General features: G+C 38.6%; 1 protein-coding gene across 1 annotated transcript in view; it reads right to left on the reverse strand.

The window, feature by feature from the left end:
• Window positions 1-7,413: 7,413 nt before the first annotated feature.
• Window positions 7,414-19,593, reverse strand: part of SLC2A9 (solute carrier family 2 member 9) — a 79,013-nt gene continuing 66,833 nt past the window's right edge. Inside the window, exons 11-12 of the mRNA XM_079305337.1 lie at window positions 18,484-18,611; window positions 7,414-8,395 (exon numbers count right to left, since the gene is read on the reverse strand). Of these exons, the coding sequence (XP_079161463.1) occupies window positions 8,138-8,395; window positions 18,484-18,611 (386 nt within the window). The 3' untranslated portion in view covers window positions 7,414-8,137. The remainder of the gene's footprint in view (window positions 8,396-18,483; window positions 18,612-19,593) is intronic.

The raw sequence follows: 19,593 nt of genomic DNA on the forward strand, positions 1-19,593 counted from the left end.
ATTGCCTACCTCAGATCCCACCTGCAATATTTAAATGTAAAACCTCTCCAAGAACTGTGGTGAGAAGCCCCAGAGAGAATGACTTTAATATTTTATTATTTTGGCATTTTTCTTCTGATTCTGAAATAAGAAACCTAAAGGTATGTATTAAGTGGAGCTGGAAAGAGCTTTCTACTGCTTACCTTGTGAAGCTGTTCATGGTATAACTGATCAAAAGTGGCCATCAAATAAGTGTCCATGATCTAATATTTTGTGCAGAAGAAAGCATTGTCAATGTCTTTCATTTGAATGATAAAAGAAATGCCTTTGCCTTCGAAATCTGATTTTTAAGTAGCATTGAGTAACTTAATGACAGTAAAAGCATGTATGATGTGTTACGATTTTCTGTCACTTCTAAATTTAAACCAAAAATTGTCTTAGAGCTGGGAACAATTTTGAATTCCAGAGTGATCATCTCTTCAGCACCACCCACACCCCGAGTGCCAACGTCACCTACTCCCTTTGGACTCCAGCTCTCCAGGTTGGTTCTTTGGAGTACAAAGCTGACCCCATTCAGTAAACAATTAGAGAATATTTAGAAAACCTCATTAAGTTTTTACAATTTAAAATACTGAGAGCCAGCTGTCCTGGTTCATAGCTAGCACACAGCTTGCCAGACATGCTGATTCTCCTCCTACTATTGCTGAATTGTTATAATTTTTTTCTATCTTACTAACATTCATTTCTCATACTTATTAGCCAGGGCTGTGAACGATGAGAAGAGGTTGAAACTTCTACCAAGTAACAGCTGTGCAAAATCTGAGTTAATAAAATGTAGCAAAGCTTTTAAAAGAGCTAAAAAAGTTGAGAACATAATCTCCCAGTGGTTATCACTGGGGTAATATGAAGGCTCCCTTGTGTGGAAACAGCTTGGAGCTTGGGTTTTGGGTTTTTTTTTTTTGAAACAATGTGAGACTTATATGGTAATTTACTTAAATTTATTTTGAGGCATCAAAGGAAAACATCAAAACTCCTTTCATCCAACCAGAGAACAATTTGTATTGAAGACCCTCAAGAAGCAGCATGTAGCAGAATAGTGCTCAGGCTGGGTCAAGCTAAATATACTCTTCCAGAATCCAGTGGAGCATTTTGTGCACCAGAATCTCTCAGCCTTTCAGTGGGGAACCCTCATTGCCACCCCTCCCTTCTTATTTATTTGTTTGTTTATTTGTTTATTTATTTATTTATTGGTTAGTGCTGGGGTTTCCCCACTTCTATTGTATTTTGGGTCAGGAAACAATGCTCACTGCAACCTGTCTGAGGAATGGTCCAGAAAAACATCAGCTTGTGTTCAATTATTTACCTGTACATCTCAAAAGAAGGTGAGAATGTGATCTAATGTCCAATTATAAGCAATTCAGCTCCTTAGAAAAATTTCTTAGCTCTTATTAGCTGTAGCTTTTCTTTATTTCTGGTGTCTAACCTAAATGTGAAAGCATAAATGTAAATATCTACTATAAAAATTCATTAATTCTAATTTGTGCTAATGATTTCTACAGCTTTGGTTATGCATTTCTGAACTTTTCTATTACCTTTTAATTAATATTTAATTGCTCATTGAATATGTGTCATGTACTGAAATATAAGCCATCTGTCTTTCTTGGCCATGTTTACTCTTAAATGATACTCCATTAGAGAACTTAATTTGTAATATTAGATTTTTTTTGTGATGACCACTGTTATCCCTTTTGCCTTTTTTTTTCTTTGATTACTATTGCAAAGTGAGCAGTGGTTTTACTGTTATGTCAGAGTGATACCTCAGCTACCTACCTGCATGTTTTATACTAATTAAATCAACAGAGGCAATGTCTAAGCCACTTGGGTGGTTTCTCAGACAAAGATTTCATCAGTCAGCAGCTGCCCAGTCTCCAGCTCCGAGTTTCTTCCACCTTCCTTGTGGTTGCATTGCTCATGGGCTCTCTAAAATCCATAAAAAAATTAAAATTGCATCTGCACTTGTCTGCAAGAGCCATGGTTGCATAGTGCCACCTTTGATCCCACTGAGATCTGCCTTTGATCCCCCTCCTTCCTGTCTCCTGGGACTCTTTCACCTCTCAGCTGGTGAAAATGCTGTTTCTAAAGATGCGCTGGCACACCTAGAGGGGCAAAGCACAGCCCAGGTCGGGGGAAGGTGGAGATGGAGGAGGGAAAAGAAGGGAAGGGTGGCAATGAGGCAAAGGCTGAGAGATTCTGGTGCACAAAATGCTCCACTGGATTCTGGAAGAGTATATTTAGCTTGGCCCAGCCTGAGCACTATTCTGCTACATGCTGCTTCTTGAGGGTCTTCAATACAAATTGTTCTCTGGTTGGATGAAAAGAGTTTTGATGTTTTCCTTTGATGCCTCAAAATAAATTTAAGTAAATTAGCATCGTAGTCTCTCCCTAGCAGTTTAGAAAAGTGGAAAATGAAAAAATCTAAGGCTGGCCAAAAGGAGACAGCTCTGCTAGACAACTTTTTGAAACCTAAGATCATGCATACTTTAGCTAAGTTTGTTAATGCAAGTATCTGAATCCCAGTGTGTCTGACCTGTCCAGTTCATAACTTGATATAATATCCAAATGGTCCAATGTTGCGAATAACAATTAAAGCTGCTGGACTTTTTCCATGGGATAACATCAAAGTCTCTCTATATAAACACATATGCATATACAAAGACAGTAAATTTTAATTCAAAGAGATGAAATTATATGAAATTTGGATTTAAAGGATTAATTCTTGTATTCATCTTAGAAAATGTCAGCTTGTAAAGAAAATTGTATTTATCACTTTTGTAATCCTTGGGACGTTTTCTTTTCTTAAGTAACTATTGTTTTCTGATTTTCAAGTGTGAACTGTAAAAGTTTTTATATAATTGGGTGGAACAAGTCAGAAACAAAGGTGGAACAAATGTAGAGGTGAGCATTACATTTAGCTTGACTGCCTTTTTAAACTGAGAGGACCAAGAGAAAATGAAACAAAAATCAATGTCTCTGCATGGCACCTTACACAGCAGCAGACAAATTGCCTCCTACATCTGCAAGATCATGCTCTTAATGGATTGTGTTTCAAGGGTGTGACAGAGTTATATTTGGATTTATACCTTTTGGGAATAATCTTAAAACAACCAACAGCTCCAGAAATCTCATTCTTGGCACTCTGATTTAGTGTATGAGCCAGACTAAAAGTGTTCTCTTAAAAAAACCTTTCAAGAAATCTTCAACCAAGCAAGCAAGCAAGCAAGCAAGCAAGCAACCAACCAACCAACCAACCAAGTAACCAACCCACCCACCCCCTGCTCCCAAATTCTGAAGAAGTCCCTCAGATCAGTGCATTTGCAGCCTCTGGATTATACCATAATTTTCCTAGACAGAAAACAAGCCACTGATTTACTGTCTAAAGATAAAAACGTGCTGGGCTTCCTCAGCTTAGAATTCCTGTACTTGTACCATTCTTTTCTGGGCACACTTGTGTAGTTGAAGCCAGTGGTAAGATTCCTGTTGACTTCACTATTCGCTGTGTAAATGTCTCCTGAAAGCTTTTCTTACATACTTTCTTATTTTTAAATTCAGAATCCAGGTTTAAAGGAGTTTAACTGTAGTGAGACTTTAGCAGGAACATCTCAAAAACCAGGTCAATTATCCATGGCCCATGTTTCTCTCAGGTCATGGCAAAAGCAAGGTTAATGCAGCTTAGCCTGCAAGGAAGAGGGCTCTAGTGACTCAGGTTATGCATGATTGCTTACTGAGCTGTGATAACTTGATTAGAGTCCAAGTACCAAGCACTTGCCATGAAATTCACCTTTCCACAGAGCTCACTTTCAAATAAAATCACTTGTAGAGAGAATTAACTGTGGACTCAAACCTGAATGTTTTAACTGCAGGAATGTTTATCATAACAAACCTGCTTCAGGATTTTAGATTTATCTGAACTCTGTTTACTGGAGTTAGCCTGGAAGGATAAGTCCACAGGCATTTCCTAAGAATGCTTTACTTGGATTTGTTCTTCCTGCTGTGTGAGGTGATCTGAGCTCCAATGGTTTATATGGTGATGTCTGTAAGCAAAAACACATAAAAATAGTAAAATGAAAGAAAGCAAATCTCAATGAGCTGGTTTTGGAGTACTTTTTATAACTTTTTTTTTCTTTTTAAATTTTTAATTTTACTCTGAAGATGGAAATTATCCCATAGGGATTATTACTCACATCTCCCCCCACCAGAAAGCAGATCCTTGTGGAGTGAAAATTGGCTTCAAAACCTGAAGTATGAAATTCAATTTTTTATACATATTTCAGTTTTTGCATATCCTTTTAGCAGAAATAGTCACTTGACTGAATTTCTCATCAGAAAGCAGAGCTGTAGCAACTCAAACTCATCCATTGCAAATGACAACTTTCTGCCAAAAACCTCACCAGTTTCAACAATTCTTATAAACAGTTCTTGCTACCACTAGCCAGTTTTAATAATTTTCTTCACACCATTGTTTGCATTTTTATTTCTAAAGTCCAGGATAACATAGGAAAGAATGAAGTGTGGAATCTGACTTGAGAATCAGAATATAAATAATGCTTCAAAAAGCATACAGGGGACCATTTTATTCCCATAACCCCCAACCACCAGCTGTGGAGTTCGCAATGACTTGAGTCATCCAGACACAGAACTGAAGTCTGGTCCTGGGACATACAAAACCCCTGGGGAGTTGAAACACGTGCAGGTGTGGAGGTTCAGATTTACCCAGAACAAAATCCACGTCATTTTAATTTTATTCCAAAGGTTTATTTTGCAATCACTGTGCATGGACATATTTGATCACACAGACTTGTGGCACCCATACAAACACCAGCTCACAGTGCCTCACCCCAGTGTCAGACAGAAAAAGGGAATGTGGCACCACACAACACTTGCTGACAAACATACAGGCTGTAGACAATTTGATACATTCAACAAGAAAAAATAAACTACAAATTGCTGATATTTTCCATACTGTCCTCTCATTGCTGGAGAAGTCGTAGCAGCATAACCATAGAAAAAAAACTTAATGGAACAAGAGCAACACAGAGCTCTCATTAGGGTCAGAGACAAGAAAGTTAATGAAGTATTGGCACATCTCAAACTCCCACAGCCTAAGGCAGAGGACACTTCTCTGGCCAGTGAACAAAGCATAGCTTGGCCTGGAATTACTTTGAACATGGATGGCAACAAAAATCTGGGGAGATGTGGAACCCCCATCCCACACCGTACCCAGTTTGCAGCAGCTCTTTGCACACACAGAGAGTGTGTGCCCTTCTCAGGTAGGACAAGAGGAGGGCAAATGGGATGGCACAAATGAAAGCATGGCCCCTTCTGCTAGTGCTGTACCAGGACCCCGAGCTGATAGGAAATCCTGTCAAGATCTCTCTCCCTATGTGTTCAAAGCTGGGCTCCAAATGCAAATATAGGCAAATGTCAGATGAATTCATTTTGTTGCAGAAGTCCTGATTTCTGATGTAAACATTGTATCAGGCCTGAACAACATTTAATTTACATTTTCCAATGGTAACATTTTCAACAGTGGCTATAATGGATATTAACGAACAGCACTAAGCATTAAATTCTCATTCTAATAATATTGGTTTCCAATCTTGCCACCTTGGCTCAAAGCACACCTCATCATACCATGTTAGTAGCCCTAACTACAAAGTAAGATAATTCCCAGTCTAAAGGAAAGGTATGAATTTGCCAGTCTTGCCCTGCAGGCAAAAAGAAAAGAAATTTTTCAGATGATTTTCTTTAGGGCTGGCATTCACTCTCAATGTTTACATAGCCATTCACTTAACAAGCCTCGTGTAACTCTTGGAATAGGGAACTAAAGGCACTGAAAGACAGCATTTAAATTTGCTGTATATATAATTTTACAAGTGGTTATTAAAATACATTTTTTCTTCAGTTTTCTCCTCAGTATTTGATTAGCTTCCATTTATAACTGTTGGTATAATCCTGCTGGACTCTTTTTCTTAATAGTAGCACCAAACCCATACATTTTTAATTTTTCATTCTTACTTCTCTTTCTCATATATATTTCATTCTCTTACTTCTGTACCTCTAACCCAGTAAAAAAAAAAAACCTGGCATAAAGTCTGGCATAAAAGCACCCATCAATTTTTTGTCAATTACCTAGTAATGAAATTGCCTTATTAGGTCAGCTTACAATGTCTGTAGTAAATATGCCACACAAAAATAAATCACAGTATAAAACTATATACATAAATTAGTAGTAACAGCTAAACATTAGGATCTCTGATTTTAATTTTCAGTGTCATTTACAGTGTAGAACAAAACAAAAACCAGCTTATCACTTGGAGAAATACAAACACCCCCTCCTCCCCGCCCAGATACTGGTAAATAATTATCCACTGTGTGTGTATATGTATAGGAATATAAATCACAGACTCATAGAACAGCCTGGATTGGAAGGCACCTTAAAGATCATCTTGGTCCAGTCCCCCACCATGGGCAAGGACATCAACCAGGTTGCTCAAAGCCACATTCAATCTGGATTTGGACAATTCTGGGTATAGGGCAGCCACAGCTTCTCTGGGCACCCTCTTCCAGTGCCTCATCACCCTCACAGTAAAGGATTTCTTTCTAATATCCAATCTCTATCTACCCTCTTCCACCTTGAAGCCACTAATATTAGGCCATTGAATATTAATATATATCTATATTTGGAATATATATATATTCATATATGCATACATATATGAATAGATATGCAAATATTCTCACAAAAAATGTTCCAAATGCATTAATTTCTGGATCAGTAAATGTCACTTGAGGAAGTAGTTGACTTACATGCTGCACTTTTTTCTTGTGTCTTACTCCTAACTGAGAGCAGCCCAAAGACTTACTGACTCTTCACATAAAGCAGCTATTTAAATTTAAAATTCTTACAACCCCTCAACATCCAGGTACCTAGAGGAATCAAGACAAAAGTTATCAAAATTACAAACTGTAAAGATGACGTTCATTGTGAAAAAAATCCCACTAATTGTTCATGGAACCACTGAAAGCCTGCTGAGTCTTTCTGTCATAAAATCAAACAGTTTTACAAAGCTTTAGACAGCTTAGAAACTTATTAATGTGAGCTAGGCCTGGTGCTTCAGACTTTAATGCCCAAATAAAAATTAGTGTTTAAGTAAGAGATAGGCGCCCAAATTTCCTTGCATAGATCTGAGAAGTTATCAGGTCTCAGGGAAATTTGGGCTCCTTAGACTTTATTTAAAAGGAATTTAAAAACAAAAGCAATAAACAAACAAAACTATTTGAAAATCCTGACCCTTGGAACATTTCATGTTTGAATTTTTGTTTCAATACTGTGTCTTACACATCCCATCAGAGTTCTCTCACTTCACCATGAGGTTTAGTTTTCTTTTAATATTAAAGCTTCTAAGTTTATTATTAAAAAATAAAATTATGTAAATACGTATCTTCAGAGAAAAGCAGTGCCAGCAAACCCAGAAACTAGAGACAACTCTATTACTAGGATTTGCAAGTGAGACAAGTAAACTCATCAGGACCCAGAGCTGCCCATCTGCAGGGAGGTGGGAGATGCTGCAAACAATGCAACTGAAAACCAAAACAGCTAAAAAAGGACTGGGAGGTCAGGGAAGTGTCATGTCAGCTCTCATGGACAGCTTGAATGACACCTTGGGAAACATGGAGAAACACCTTCTGGTGCCATTTCAGGTTTGCTTCTCAGCAGATCCCCACTGGGATCTCTTCCCTTGTCCCTGCCTCCTCCCCCCTGGGAGAGATGCACACCTCCCTGTGAGCTCATTGGGGTGCTCAGCCAGCTGCTGCTCAAAACCCTGGCTCCCCACTGCCTCTCCACATCTCCAAGTCTGTATTCCCCATCCCACCCACAGGTGCCAAGGAAACTCCATCTTGTTTGTTTCATCAGTTGCTGCTCCTCCTGCCCCTCATTTTCTCAACCATTACCCCAGCTGCTAATGAATTCACCCATACTCACTTAGAACATTTGCAAGGGGGAAGCAGTTAATGAGATCATAAAATATACAAGTTGTGCACTGCTATAAATGAAAAGAGCATGTCTTCCCCCATCCCTTGAAAGAGCATCCTGGGTTTACACAATCCCTGTTTTGGTTTCCCCATTGTCCACTGAAGATGTGAAGTTTGATTCTTGCTCTTCCCTTGATTTCTCCTCCCCTGGATAGTGGTTCATCTCTTGCATTTCTAAAGTTACTTTATTCCTTTTGGCAAATGCTTGGCTGATCTCCTGAAATGTCTTATTTTTTGTTTCAGGCAGGACAAAAAACAGGTAGGTTGCTCCTGCAAAGCAGATGCCAGCAAACACTAGGAAGCAGTAGGTCTGTAAACCAGCCTGTGAAGAGAAGACAAAGGAGATGGTCATTACAAAAGACAAAAAAAATCAGCAGAAAGGCAGGAATGATTTGAACGAAAAAGTAGGGTGTATGGAGCAATTTTTAACCAAGTACAGTGCATGCTGGCACTCATTGCTAGATGGAGTGCTGAGAGGTTCATAAAAATGCATGAAACTTTGGTTCTTCAGCACTGCCTGTGGCCTGTCGACAGCAAAGCAGGTTCCTGGCAAAGGCCCACAGAGCTGCAGCCTGGGCAGGGCTGGGACACCCCAGGCTGAGCTGAGGCAGTGTGGGGAGAGCAGGTGGCAGCAGAAACCCTGCACTGTGCTCAGCTGAGCCTGGCACTGCCCTGGGGCCCCTGGAAATGAGGCAGATGTTTCAGTGGGCTGTTCTGCACTCAGTCTCCCAGCTCCCAGCCACAGAAACCAGGGCATGCCTTAGCAGGGCTGTGCACCTCTACAAAACCCATGGGAGAACTGCCACAGCCAGGGGCATCCTCATCACAGCACTTACAGGCTCTGAGATTTGCAAAATAACTGAGGAAAAACCCCAAGGAGCACCCATTTGTTATCACTCTCATGGTTACGGGAGTTCACAGCAGGAAAAAAAATCCATAAAATGAATTTCTTTTCATTCTAGGAAGCGTTAGAGTTTGTTAAGGGAATGTAAAGTACAGACCATATTTGAATGGTATGGATTTTACTTCAGGCAAAAACAGAGTAGATGTAAAGAAGTGAACTTATAAATTGATTATAAAGGCTCCAACCAGCCAGAAGGAATTGTACCTCACTGAAAAGTATTTCTTGCCTGGTGATTATTAGAACATTTAGCAGCTACCAGTTACCTTTCAACAGTACAGTTGTGAAAAAACATTTGATAATTATCATATTGCTACCTGAGCTTTGTTGAACTTGGAAGAAGTTTGGTATTATGCCTCCAGGGAAACCTCCTCTATTGATTAACCCTCTCAAACATCCAATATTTTGGATACCAAAATATAGTACCTATATTTTTCTAATTGCTTTTATTAACAAGCTGGATTAAACCAGAAAGAGTATCTCCAACTCCAAAAACAAGGCAACCTTCCTGTGGCGCCTTCCATGAGGTCGTGAACAGCAAACCAAGGAGAGTTGGACTCATTGAACATCACCTCAGGTGCTGCAAGGCTGAGCTCACCCCAGGGAAAACCACTCAGGACAGGGAAGCAGACCTGTCTTCCTAAACATACATATTTATAGCTGCTATTAAAGGTATGTAGCTGAATCTAGTAAGAGCCAGGCAACCTCCATTTTGCCCTTTTTTGCAATATACTCTCACCATCATTAGTCACACCAGCCCTATACTGCAGGCTGCCTTGACTCCCTGCTTTGGGTGCTCAAGGTGTATGCAATTCTTAGCACCATTTTTATGTTTCACTTGCTCATCATGCGTGGTGTGTAAGAAGAACATTAATTCCTGTGTGGAACAAGAAAGAAAAAAATGCAAAAAACCCTCTTCTGCAGCTGCTTTTTAATATCATGGCTGATTTCCAACTTGCCTAGTCACAATGTTCTTTGTTTTGTGGATAATTTATTACCTAGTTCAGTGTTTCTAATTGTGACTGTAACAGGAAAAGCTAGCAAGTGCATTCTCTGATATTGTCTGTGGACTCCAGAGATCATCAATGCTTTTTCTTTAAATCCTAGAACCATGAAGTCCTGAGGAAGCTGACAAACAGCATGGTAACATGGGGAAAAATATTCTGGCATGTACAAATAAAACTTTCAGGCTTTTACAGAGGCAGAAGCAAAAGGATATAGTAGACAGGAGATTTTGCAGTGCCTCATAAATCATCCTGTCAAGTTAAGAATTTAAATTTTACATCTGGATCATCTGAATTTGTGATTGTTGTTCAGCTGAATGGTAGAGTTTCAACCCAGAATCATGTTTTTCACTTTAAAAAATTTCACTGAATTAAATATTCTCCATGATGAACATGAACCATTAATACCTTGTATGAATAAACATAGCAACCAAATGTAATAAGTTGCTTGTGTCTCTTGGTGGTGCAGCCACAACTTTGCCCCACCTTTCTAATTCCTCTTTATTTCTTTGCTGTCCATGAGCTAAATACATTAGTGCTTATTATCTTTGATTCATATCTCTGTAAACCTCTTCTAATTGGACTAAACACCCATGAGTACTAGTTTTATTTACAATTATATACAATTATATATACAATTATTTTACCTAATATATTTATATTTGTTTGTAATAATCATACTCTTCCTATTTCTGCAATCCCTTAGGATGTAACCCTCAAAGACCTCCAACTGAAGTTTCACAGAGAATAAGCTAAAAATTTAATTTTATTATAGATCCTGCAAGTGGATTTTGTAGGGTTTTTGCAAGGCTTCAAGGTGACTGCAAAACACAAGGAACACTGCAAGGTGACCACAAAAAGCCCTTTTGTCACCAGCCATTCTTCAGTTATAATATTTCCTTAAAGCTGGTTATTATTTTACACTCACAGCAAAGAAAACCCCTCAGTCATAAACCTTTTATAACTCATCCAGAATTCAATTTATATCAGCCAAACCTGCATTTTGTACAGAACATCACATGCTAATCAAACTACTCATTATAATCATGAAACCCTCTATATGTATTGCACACTGATAAACCTTTAGTGGGACATAGGTGGGATACAGTTCAGCCTAGATGTTTAATTCTTTTTTATCTGTTTCTGATGTATTTTGAATTGCCTGGTGCTGGAGGAAAGATCTGAGGGGTGCAACAAGCAATAGATTGGCCCAAACATATCTGATGTGCCCATCAGGGAATCTAGAAGGTGAGATAACGTGGTGAAAAAACAATAAATGCTGAACTATTGAACAATGGCTACTACAGAATAGATAATACTGGTAGACTGACAGGAAACAGGATCTTTGTTCCATGAGATTATTGTACTTTCTTTTATTTATATTGGTTATTATTTATATTATGTCCATGAAACATGTTTACCCCACATTAATCCTAACTAACCTGTAGTTTCTCTTGTTTTACTCCTTCCAACATGCTAGAGATGAGCCTGCTGCTGTTACTATAAAAGTAGAACCACAGAATATTTATTATCCTGGACTGGGGTGGGAGTAAAAAGCTGAGAAAGAAATTCAGTTAAAGTCTTTGATCAAAGCATGGATTTGCTGCAACCCTGGGTGCTTGAGTCTACAGACATGGATGGCCTCAAGAGTCTTCACTGACTTGTGCATTGTCAATGACACAAGAATAATGGCAACATATATGATAAAACTGAAAAGGTAACTCCTTTTTCTCAGCTTTGTGACAGCATTTCACCTACTATATGGAGTAGAAGCCCCAGTGTTCAAAAAATTGAATACAGAAGAGTAAAATGACTTCTTAGCAAAATATACCACCTCTGAAGAGCTAGAAGGGGCAGTTAAGAGAGGAAGAGAACATCAGAGGAAGAAGTAAAAGCAAATCAGTTCTGAATGGAAATTTGAAGCAAATAGAGAAAAAATTAGAGGAAAGTGTGTGGTTTCTGTAGTTCTGCATTTCCTGACATAAGGACAGATTACTGCCTCACACTGCTCCAAGCACCAGCAGCAGGAGCAGTGCTGGTCATGCAGGAAGCACCAGGGCAGCCCCATCCACATCCCATGGACACATCCACTGGTGCTGGTCTCTTCCCACTGCCACCTTCACAGAGCTGCTTCTCCTGCCCCAGCCAGGCAGCCTTGCAGAGCTAGGAACACATTTCCTTAGCAATACCTGAAGCCAGGCTTTTATGTGCACAGTTAGAAACCCAAAGGTCAGAGGGAAGTCAGAACAAAGCTCTACAACAGTCTGTGTTTGGCAGCTGCTTTCCCTTAGCATTTCCTTGAGCATAACCTCCTGCAGGAACACCCAAGGTTCAAAGGTGAGCAGATTTTCAGGTGGTTTCCTAAAGAGCAACAGTCCCAGGCAATATCTGTCTCCTGACAGAGACATCCATTCAGACCAGGGGCAGATGCACAGGTGGGGGTCCTGGAAGGGGCCAGGCTTCCTGGGGTGACTGGGGTCACCTGCCCTATCAGGGCTGCAGGAGAGGGCAAAAGAGCAGCAGACATAGTGATGCAATCTCCTGAGGGAAGCACCTACTAAGTCAGCAGACTAATAAAACCTCTTCAAAGCAGGAGTTACACTGGATTTTTTGAGGCTGGTGAGGGCTATTGCTATACAGGATATTTATTAGTTAAAAATAAACTTTTAAATGCATCACCTTCTGTTTTAATACCAGCATTCTAAGAGAGCCATTTGAAAAACAGCATTTCTGCAAATTCTAGCCAGCTGAATCCTGAATTACTCTTTTTTGTCTTCTCTTTTCTGCAGATGATCAAGGCTTTGTATTTGAGGGTGAAAAAAAAAAAAAAGGGAAAACCAAGAAGTGATTTATCTAAGGCACACATGCAATTACCACAAAAAAGAATCAAAGTTGAAGTACTCCATCAATTCCCCCAAAACACAACCTAGGCATGGCAAGCAATCAGGCCTGACATTGAGGATGAGATAGAGCTGCAGAAGTGAGGTGTATGAATAAGTAGGTGCAGCTTTCCCATATTTTCTTAAGCAAAGAGGTGAACAAACACACCCCCAGCTTTTGGGGGGCTGCTATACAAATTATAGAAAATGTACAGGATTTCCCCCATCTCCTTTTAAATACAATAGTAAAGAATACTTTATTTTTAGCATCATGAACTGACTTTAAGTGCCCAAAATGAATGAACAAAAGAGCTCATCTTTTTAAAGCTAAAAAGTAAACTGAAACAAGTAAAGAACCTAACATTGAAATGAAGAAAGGATTCTTGTTTTAATTAGAAACCTGCACAATTTGCTACTTTTGAAGTAATCTAGCTGAAAATAGTCTCCCTGTTAATAGCTTGCATGCTGTGAGCACCATGCTCTGGAGGAATCCAAAAGTAGTTGAGAGGATCATTATGTGCTATTTAACAATGGTTGCTTACTGACTTAACACACTGTAGCAAAGGTTAAATTCTAAGAAAGACTGTGATATTTGAAGCAGGAAAATAGATATTCTAGGGCAGATACAGCAAATGAGCAAATGATAGGGCATTTGTATCTAGGGCAGATACAAAACAAATGAGCAAATGAACAAATTCTGAATCAATTTAATAAGCACAACACATTAATATTTTTATGACAAAACTTCTGTCTCTTTCCAGCAAATGCCAAATGTGACTCTAAATTCTGAACTTGCAAAGTCACATCCCTTGGCATCAGCAGAGGGTCCTTGCATTTGGAAGCTTCCATGAAGATTAGTGTCATGCGATATGGGTCAAACTGGCTTTTGAAGTGGTGAGGTCAAGTGATAATGGTTCAATGTCTGATAAAATTGATCAGCAGAAAAACTGCTATTCATGTAGACATTTGACTTCACTTTGCTTCAAATTGATATAATGCAAAGAAACAAATGGGTGAGGGCTTGTGTCCTTTACCCTTTGTCCTTCTTCTGTTCCAGACATAATTTAAGGTTCTGCTGAAAGTGCAGGACAATGAAGAAGGACGGAGCACTAAAGTACAATGTATGAAACATAATTTCTAAGTAAAAAATAGAGTCATTTTTAGAAAAGAACTGCAATTTCAACCATGACCCTCACACACACTATCTCCTCATAAAAGTGTAACAGATCCTTATATTGTATCCCTGAAGTGGGTTGCTTCTAATCAAGATAAGCACATCTAACCCTCTCCACATTTCATTTTCTCATCTTTGAGGGGAACTTTAGCCATTACCCCTAATACAGGGACACTGTCATTTCATGAAACATCCAGTGTATTTGAAGAAGCTTAAAATAGCTTGGCTGAGGGAAACTAAGCACAACTTTCTGTGCACACCTGTTATTGAAATCCTTGGGCTGAGTAATAGAAAAAGTCAACAGATACACAGTAAGGAAATAATAAGGACAACCAAAAGACAATCTTGCTGAGTAAATGAATCTTGAGGCATGAGAATGAAAATCTCTAGTGTAAAACTAAGGAAGAAATAAAGTAGAATTAAAAGAGAACCTCCAGTATAATGTCTCAGAAGTACTACTTCACAAGAACAAATTAATTAATATCTAAAAGGAAGGAAATAAACACACATACAAGTCTTGGCATTGCACTAGTAAGCAATTTGAACTAAGGCTTAAAGGCTTGTAGCACCTTTATCCCATATGATACTGGGCTCCTTTTGGATCATATATCCAAGGAGATTATTTTGGTCAAACCCCAGCCAAGAGTAAAATCAGTTTTTCATATAGCAGACCTCTAATCATAATGGGATATTCCTCTGCATTTCACAGTTACTGGAAACTTTTGTATTAGGAGGAAAGTGTGAAAATTAGCTGTTCTTGAAAATTAAAAATATAAAATACACAGGAATTTAAATGTTTCTTGAATATGTACTGAATGCACAATTTGACTTTGACATCAAAAAAAGGCACTGCACAGTCTTCTAGAAAGAGAAATTATTATGACAGAAAACTTCTGGAGAATCTGCTATGGTTTCCTACAGTATATTACTAATTTACCATTTAATCTTTAAGTGCCTCATAACAATATCACAATGTGAAATATGAAAGTAAAATGCATCAGCAGGTAATGAAAACAGCATGTTGGGAAATTATTTGTTAATTATTGATCTTTAGTTATTCTTTGTATATATGCCAAACATTACAAAAATTAAACAGAACCTTTTTCTAGATAAGAAGTAATTTAAGGTCCTGCTAGACCATTGGATAACTGAAGTCTATCCCTCATATTGCTTTGGCACCAGAAGTTTTCCAGCCTTTTAGATTATACTTTTCTGCTGGCTTGTTGTTCCCTGTGCCTGCTTCAGCTCATTGCACCTGCTTCCACACATATACATCCTAATTTCTGATTTACTGTGCCCTGTTCACATTTCAGCACCTCAAATAGATAGTGATGAGGCCTGGAAGAGAAGCCACATTCAATTATTTTTTTCAATTTGTCAAAAATTGATTTGTAAACTAGCTTTTCAATCTCATCCATATATTGTAATGTATGACTTAAGCCATTCTTTGATTATATACAGATGGTTGAAGGGCAAAAATCTAGTCATTCAAATTAGTTAATTGGTGACATTTGGAAAACTAACTGCTGGTTGATTTTTTTTAGTAACTGTAAACTCACCAGATTTGTTTCCCAAATGTTTGGGATAATTTTGTAGAAGCACACCAAGGATCAAGAAAAGTGGCTGCTGTTTCTCAAGCAATCAGGTTAGTATTTAAATACACAGACAGGATTATGCATTCATCCTGTGAAGGTATCTTAAAGATTTTTTTCCTGGTTTAGGTTTATAAAATGAGCTAAGAAGGAGATATTGCCTTTATGTGAAGAAAGTGGTGACTCATAAACTAAATTTTGAGAATAAGGTTGACTGAAATAGGAAAAAAGTTAAAGCTTGGGAAAGAGGAGATGTTCTAGTTTGATCTTGTGAAAAAGCTTTAAAAATCAAAGTCTGAGTAACACTGCTTTTATCTTTAGGTGCAAACTCCTAACTTTTTCTCTTTTATATTTCTCTTTTCTTTAAAAGAAGAAAAAAATCTCCAAAAAACCCTTCAAGACGGGAAATATAATTTAACTTCACTAAAACTAAACTGGATAATTTTGTAATCACACAACTGGATATTTTTGTGGCACTTAATGATAAATTCCACGAGACTACAGCAAGCATCATCAGGATGCATATTAAATAATTAAAAAAGCTTTAATGTGCACATGCAAAATTAGAGAATGTAGTTTGCTTTTTAATTTGAATTTACTGAGGGCCTTTTTAAACAGTTTTCACTAGGTGACCTGTCAGGTAGCATTAGCAGAACGAGTAGGGAGTGTCCTGAATTGCATGAATTCAAATCTGACAGCTAAGCAGAGCTCAGGGGTAATCCCCAATTTTGTGCAAGAAGGAGAAACTGCAATTTTGGAGAAACGCGATTATTCTCTAAATGTCCCTGGATGATTAAAGAAAAAAACACCAACAAAATCAAATCCTCACTCCCCCCCACCCCCGCCAAGAAAAATAAAGCAAAACAAACAAACAAAAACCCCGAAAAAAACCCCAAATCAACCAACCAGAAAAAAATCTAAAACCCCAAAAAACATCCCCAAAACCAAACCAAAACAATAACAACAAAACAATTAAAAAAAACCACCAAAAGCCCAACCCAAATAAAAGTGGTGGAAACAGAAGTGCGTGGCCACCTGGGCTGGAAAGGAGGGTCAATGGTACTGAAACAGTCACTGCTCATCTTCTGGAAGAAAAAGCTCTTAAACCACACAGAAGCATCCATTTGCTGGGTGACTTGGGGCTGCCCCATGGGCTAGGTCAGGTTTTAAAACCCTCAGGGGAATTGTCTCATTCTTTCCATCATTTGGTAGATGTTCTAACACCTCAGTGGAAAATGAATTATGTCTCTACCCCCTTTTGATGTCCTATCATAGGAATTATGTCCTACCTACTCATCAATTCCAGTTAGAATGAAAAGAAATTCTTAAGACATAGCAGTGTAATTGCAGTTAATGTTAGTAAATATATAGAGTTTGGAAAATCACAGACTTTATAATCATGTTGAATTTTGAAGGTGATTCAAGTAATCAAAACTGCAAGAGACTTGTCCCTGTTAGAAGAAATTTTAAATTGTGTCAAACTTAGATCATGGGTCAGACTTTATAGGGCTTTTAAGTTCTCCCATAAAGTACCTCACAGAGATAAATTAAAACAGTACCACATAGTAAAAGCAGTTCTACTTGTCAAATGAAAAAGAAATATGCAAAGTTTTAGAGTATGATCATTCTACTGTATCTGCAAGTAGTTAGGCATTTGGTATTGCAGGATCAAATAATTTTCAGTTGGAAGAAAGCACACACAGCAGCAACTCTCATTACTCAAATCTCTTCCCTGGTGATGATTTGAAGACCTGTCCAGAATCCCTCTCCTGGGTGTGAGGTGCAAGTATCCCAGAGGGTTTGCTCTCTCTGCACCTTTTCTCTGCCCCAGTATCATTTTCCTCTGAGTGTTTAAAAAATCCCAAACCTAGAAATTCTTTATTTTGTAGTAGTGATCTTCACTCTTACACTGTTATCAGTGGAGCAGGATGTCTCTTAAAAGACTTTGGATATGGGCAGTCAGGCCATGATCAGCTGCATTTCAACTCCTGAGATAAAGCACTAGCTTCAGTGTGAGCTCCAGAGAGTGCAGACAATCCCTGGGAGAGGTTAATGAGAAAGAAAAGAACCTCAGCTTGTTTTCTAATTAGAAGCTGCTTGAAGCCTTTTTGCCATACTATGACACATCAATAGTGCTTAGGAATCAGAACAGGAAAATGTTGTTCTCTGCTCAACTTTTAATTTTCTTTTTGAATTTTTTTTCTAATAAACTTATCTTGTTAAAGTACAACCCCTCAGTTCTCAGCCAGCTTTTGATGAAAGTGTCCTCCATGTGATAGTGCAGCCAAGCAATCCAATAAAACCAGCTTATGACAGCCTGGAGAAGTTGGGACAGGAACAGATTAACCCATGGAGCAATTAAGCTCCAGCAAGAAGGGAACCAGCTAAAGAAGACAAAAGACTGACAGAAGTGGGGAAAAAAAGAGCCATGAAATCAAGCCTGTGGAGGGAGGTGCAGAGAGCATCTATTTTCCATGAGATTAACATGGATTCTCAAAGCACAGGGTAAACCAGATGATGGCTATCCTAAAAGCTGAGGAAAAAGGCAGTGTCAATCACCATCAGTGACTGAATCCAGGCAAAATCACCAGATTGCATAGCTTAAACACTCCTCTGGGGAACCTCCCACTAAGAGTTGTCCAGGGTTACACTATTTTTTCTACTTCAGGACAACTTTATTCCAACACATTCCAGCAAGGAGACATATGGATATCACAACACATCTGCTTCACAAATATGGTAGGAATGTCATCCACTTCAATGACAGGACATTTCTATTACTGAAATCCCTTCTCAAACCTCACATGTCCCACTGCAGCAGCATTATCACAGAATATGAGTTACCAAGGCTGTTGAGTACCTGGATGAAAGGGAAGAGCAGTCCCACTGCAAAGTTGGAGAGCCAGTTGACTGTCCCAGCTATCATGAATGCTGCTGGCCTCTGTGACTGCTGGAAAAACTCTCCAGTGAGGACAAAGGGAATCCCACCTGAAACAGGATCCAAAAGACATTTTTAGCAAAGTCCCCCACCCATCAGCAGAGATGAACAAGCCTCGTGATGAGCACCTCTGTGACTAGCACTGCTCTGCAGCGCCCTCTGAAACAGATTTGTCAAAATCATATTTTAGAGAAGTGACACTTCTTTCTTTCCATCAAATCTCCAGTTTTGCATTCTTTTCAGGAGTGACAAGCAGGTAACAGAGCAGCAAATCCACAAAACTGCTTCCAGAGCATCACGTGATGAGCTGGTTATTAAAAATGAGAATGATCATTTCTACTAAAATGCTTGAAAGTCTGAAAATTCAGAGATACTCCAAAATACTTTTAGATCTTAAAAGCTGGAAAGATGGCTCCAAAGACACTCCTATTTTTTTTTCTAATTATTACCCTATTTATTTCAGCAATAAAAAGGACAAAATTTTTGCTTCCCTATGAGTATACTTGTCATTTGTCATTGATACTTATTTAATACATTCCCTTACCAAACACTGCTGGCACTTCTGGCAAGGTCTATTTCTCCCATCAGTCAAGGACTCTGACCTTCATAATAACAATTTTGAATACCACATTTGTGACTCATGTTTCCTTCCACTTAGGCAGTGGACTATTTTGTACAGCACTGGCATATTGCTGGCCTAACCCCCAGGGAGAAGCTGTCTAGTAGCAGAAAGTCTCAATTTATGATCTATGACTTCCTTCACTCCCATTGGATATTTCAATATAAATATTTTTATTTTTAGAGAATAAAACCTGGATTTTATTTGCTGATCAGCTACATAATTCAGTTAATGTTACACATCAGACATACATCTACTAGCAGAATTATTTCTTTACAGTTTGAAGAACTGTACAACTAGCAACACCAGTATTCTGCTCCTACCAGTTTCTGCCTCTAGGTTCTGAAGTGTGCTGGTATTACCTGCCTCACCATTCAGCTTTGTAGGCAAAACCCATATACACTGTAGAAGAC

This window comes from Erithacus rubecula (assembly GCF_903797595.1).
Source record: "Erithacus rubecula genome assembly, chromosome: 5".
Lineage (NCBI taxonomy): Eukaryota > Metazoa > Chordata > Aves > Passeriformes > Muscicapidae > Erithacus > Erithacus rubecula.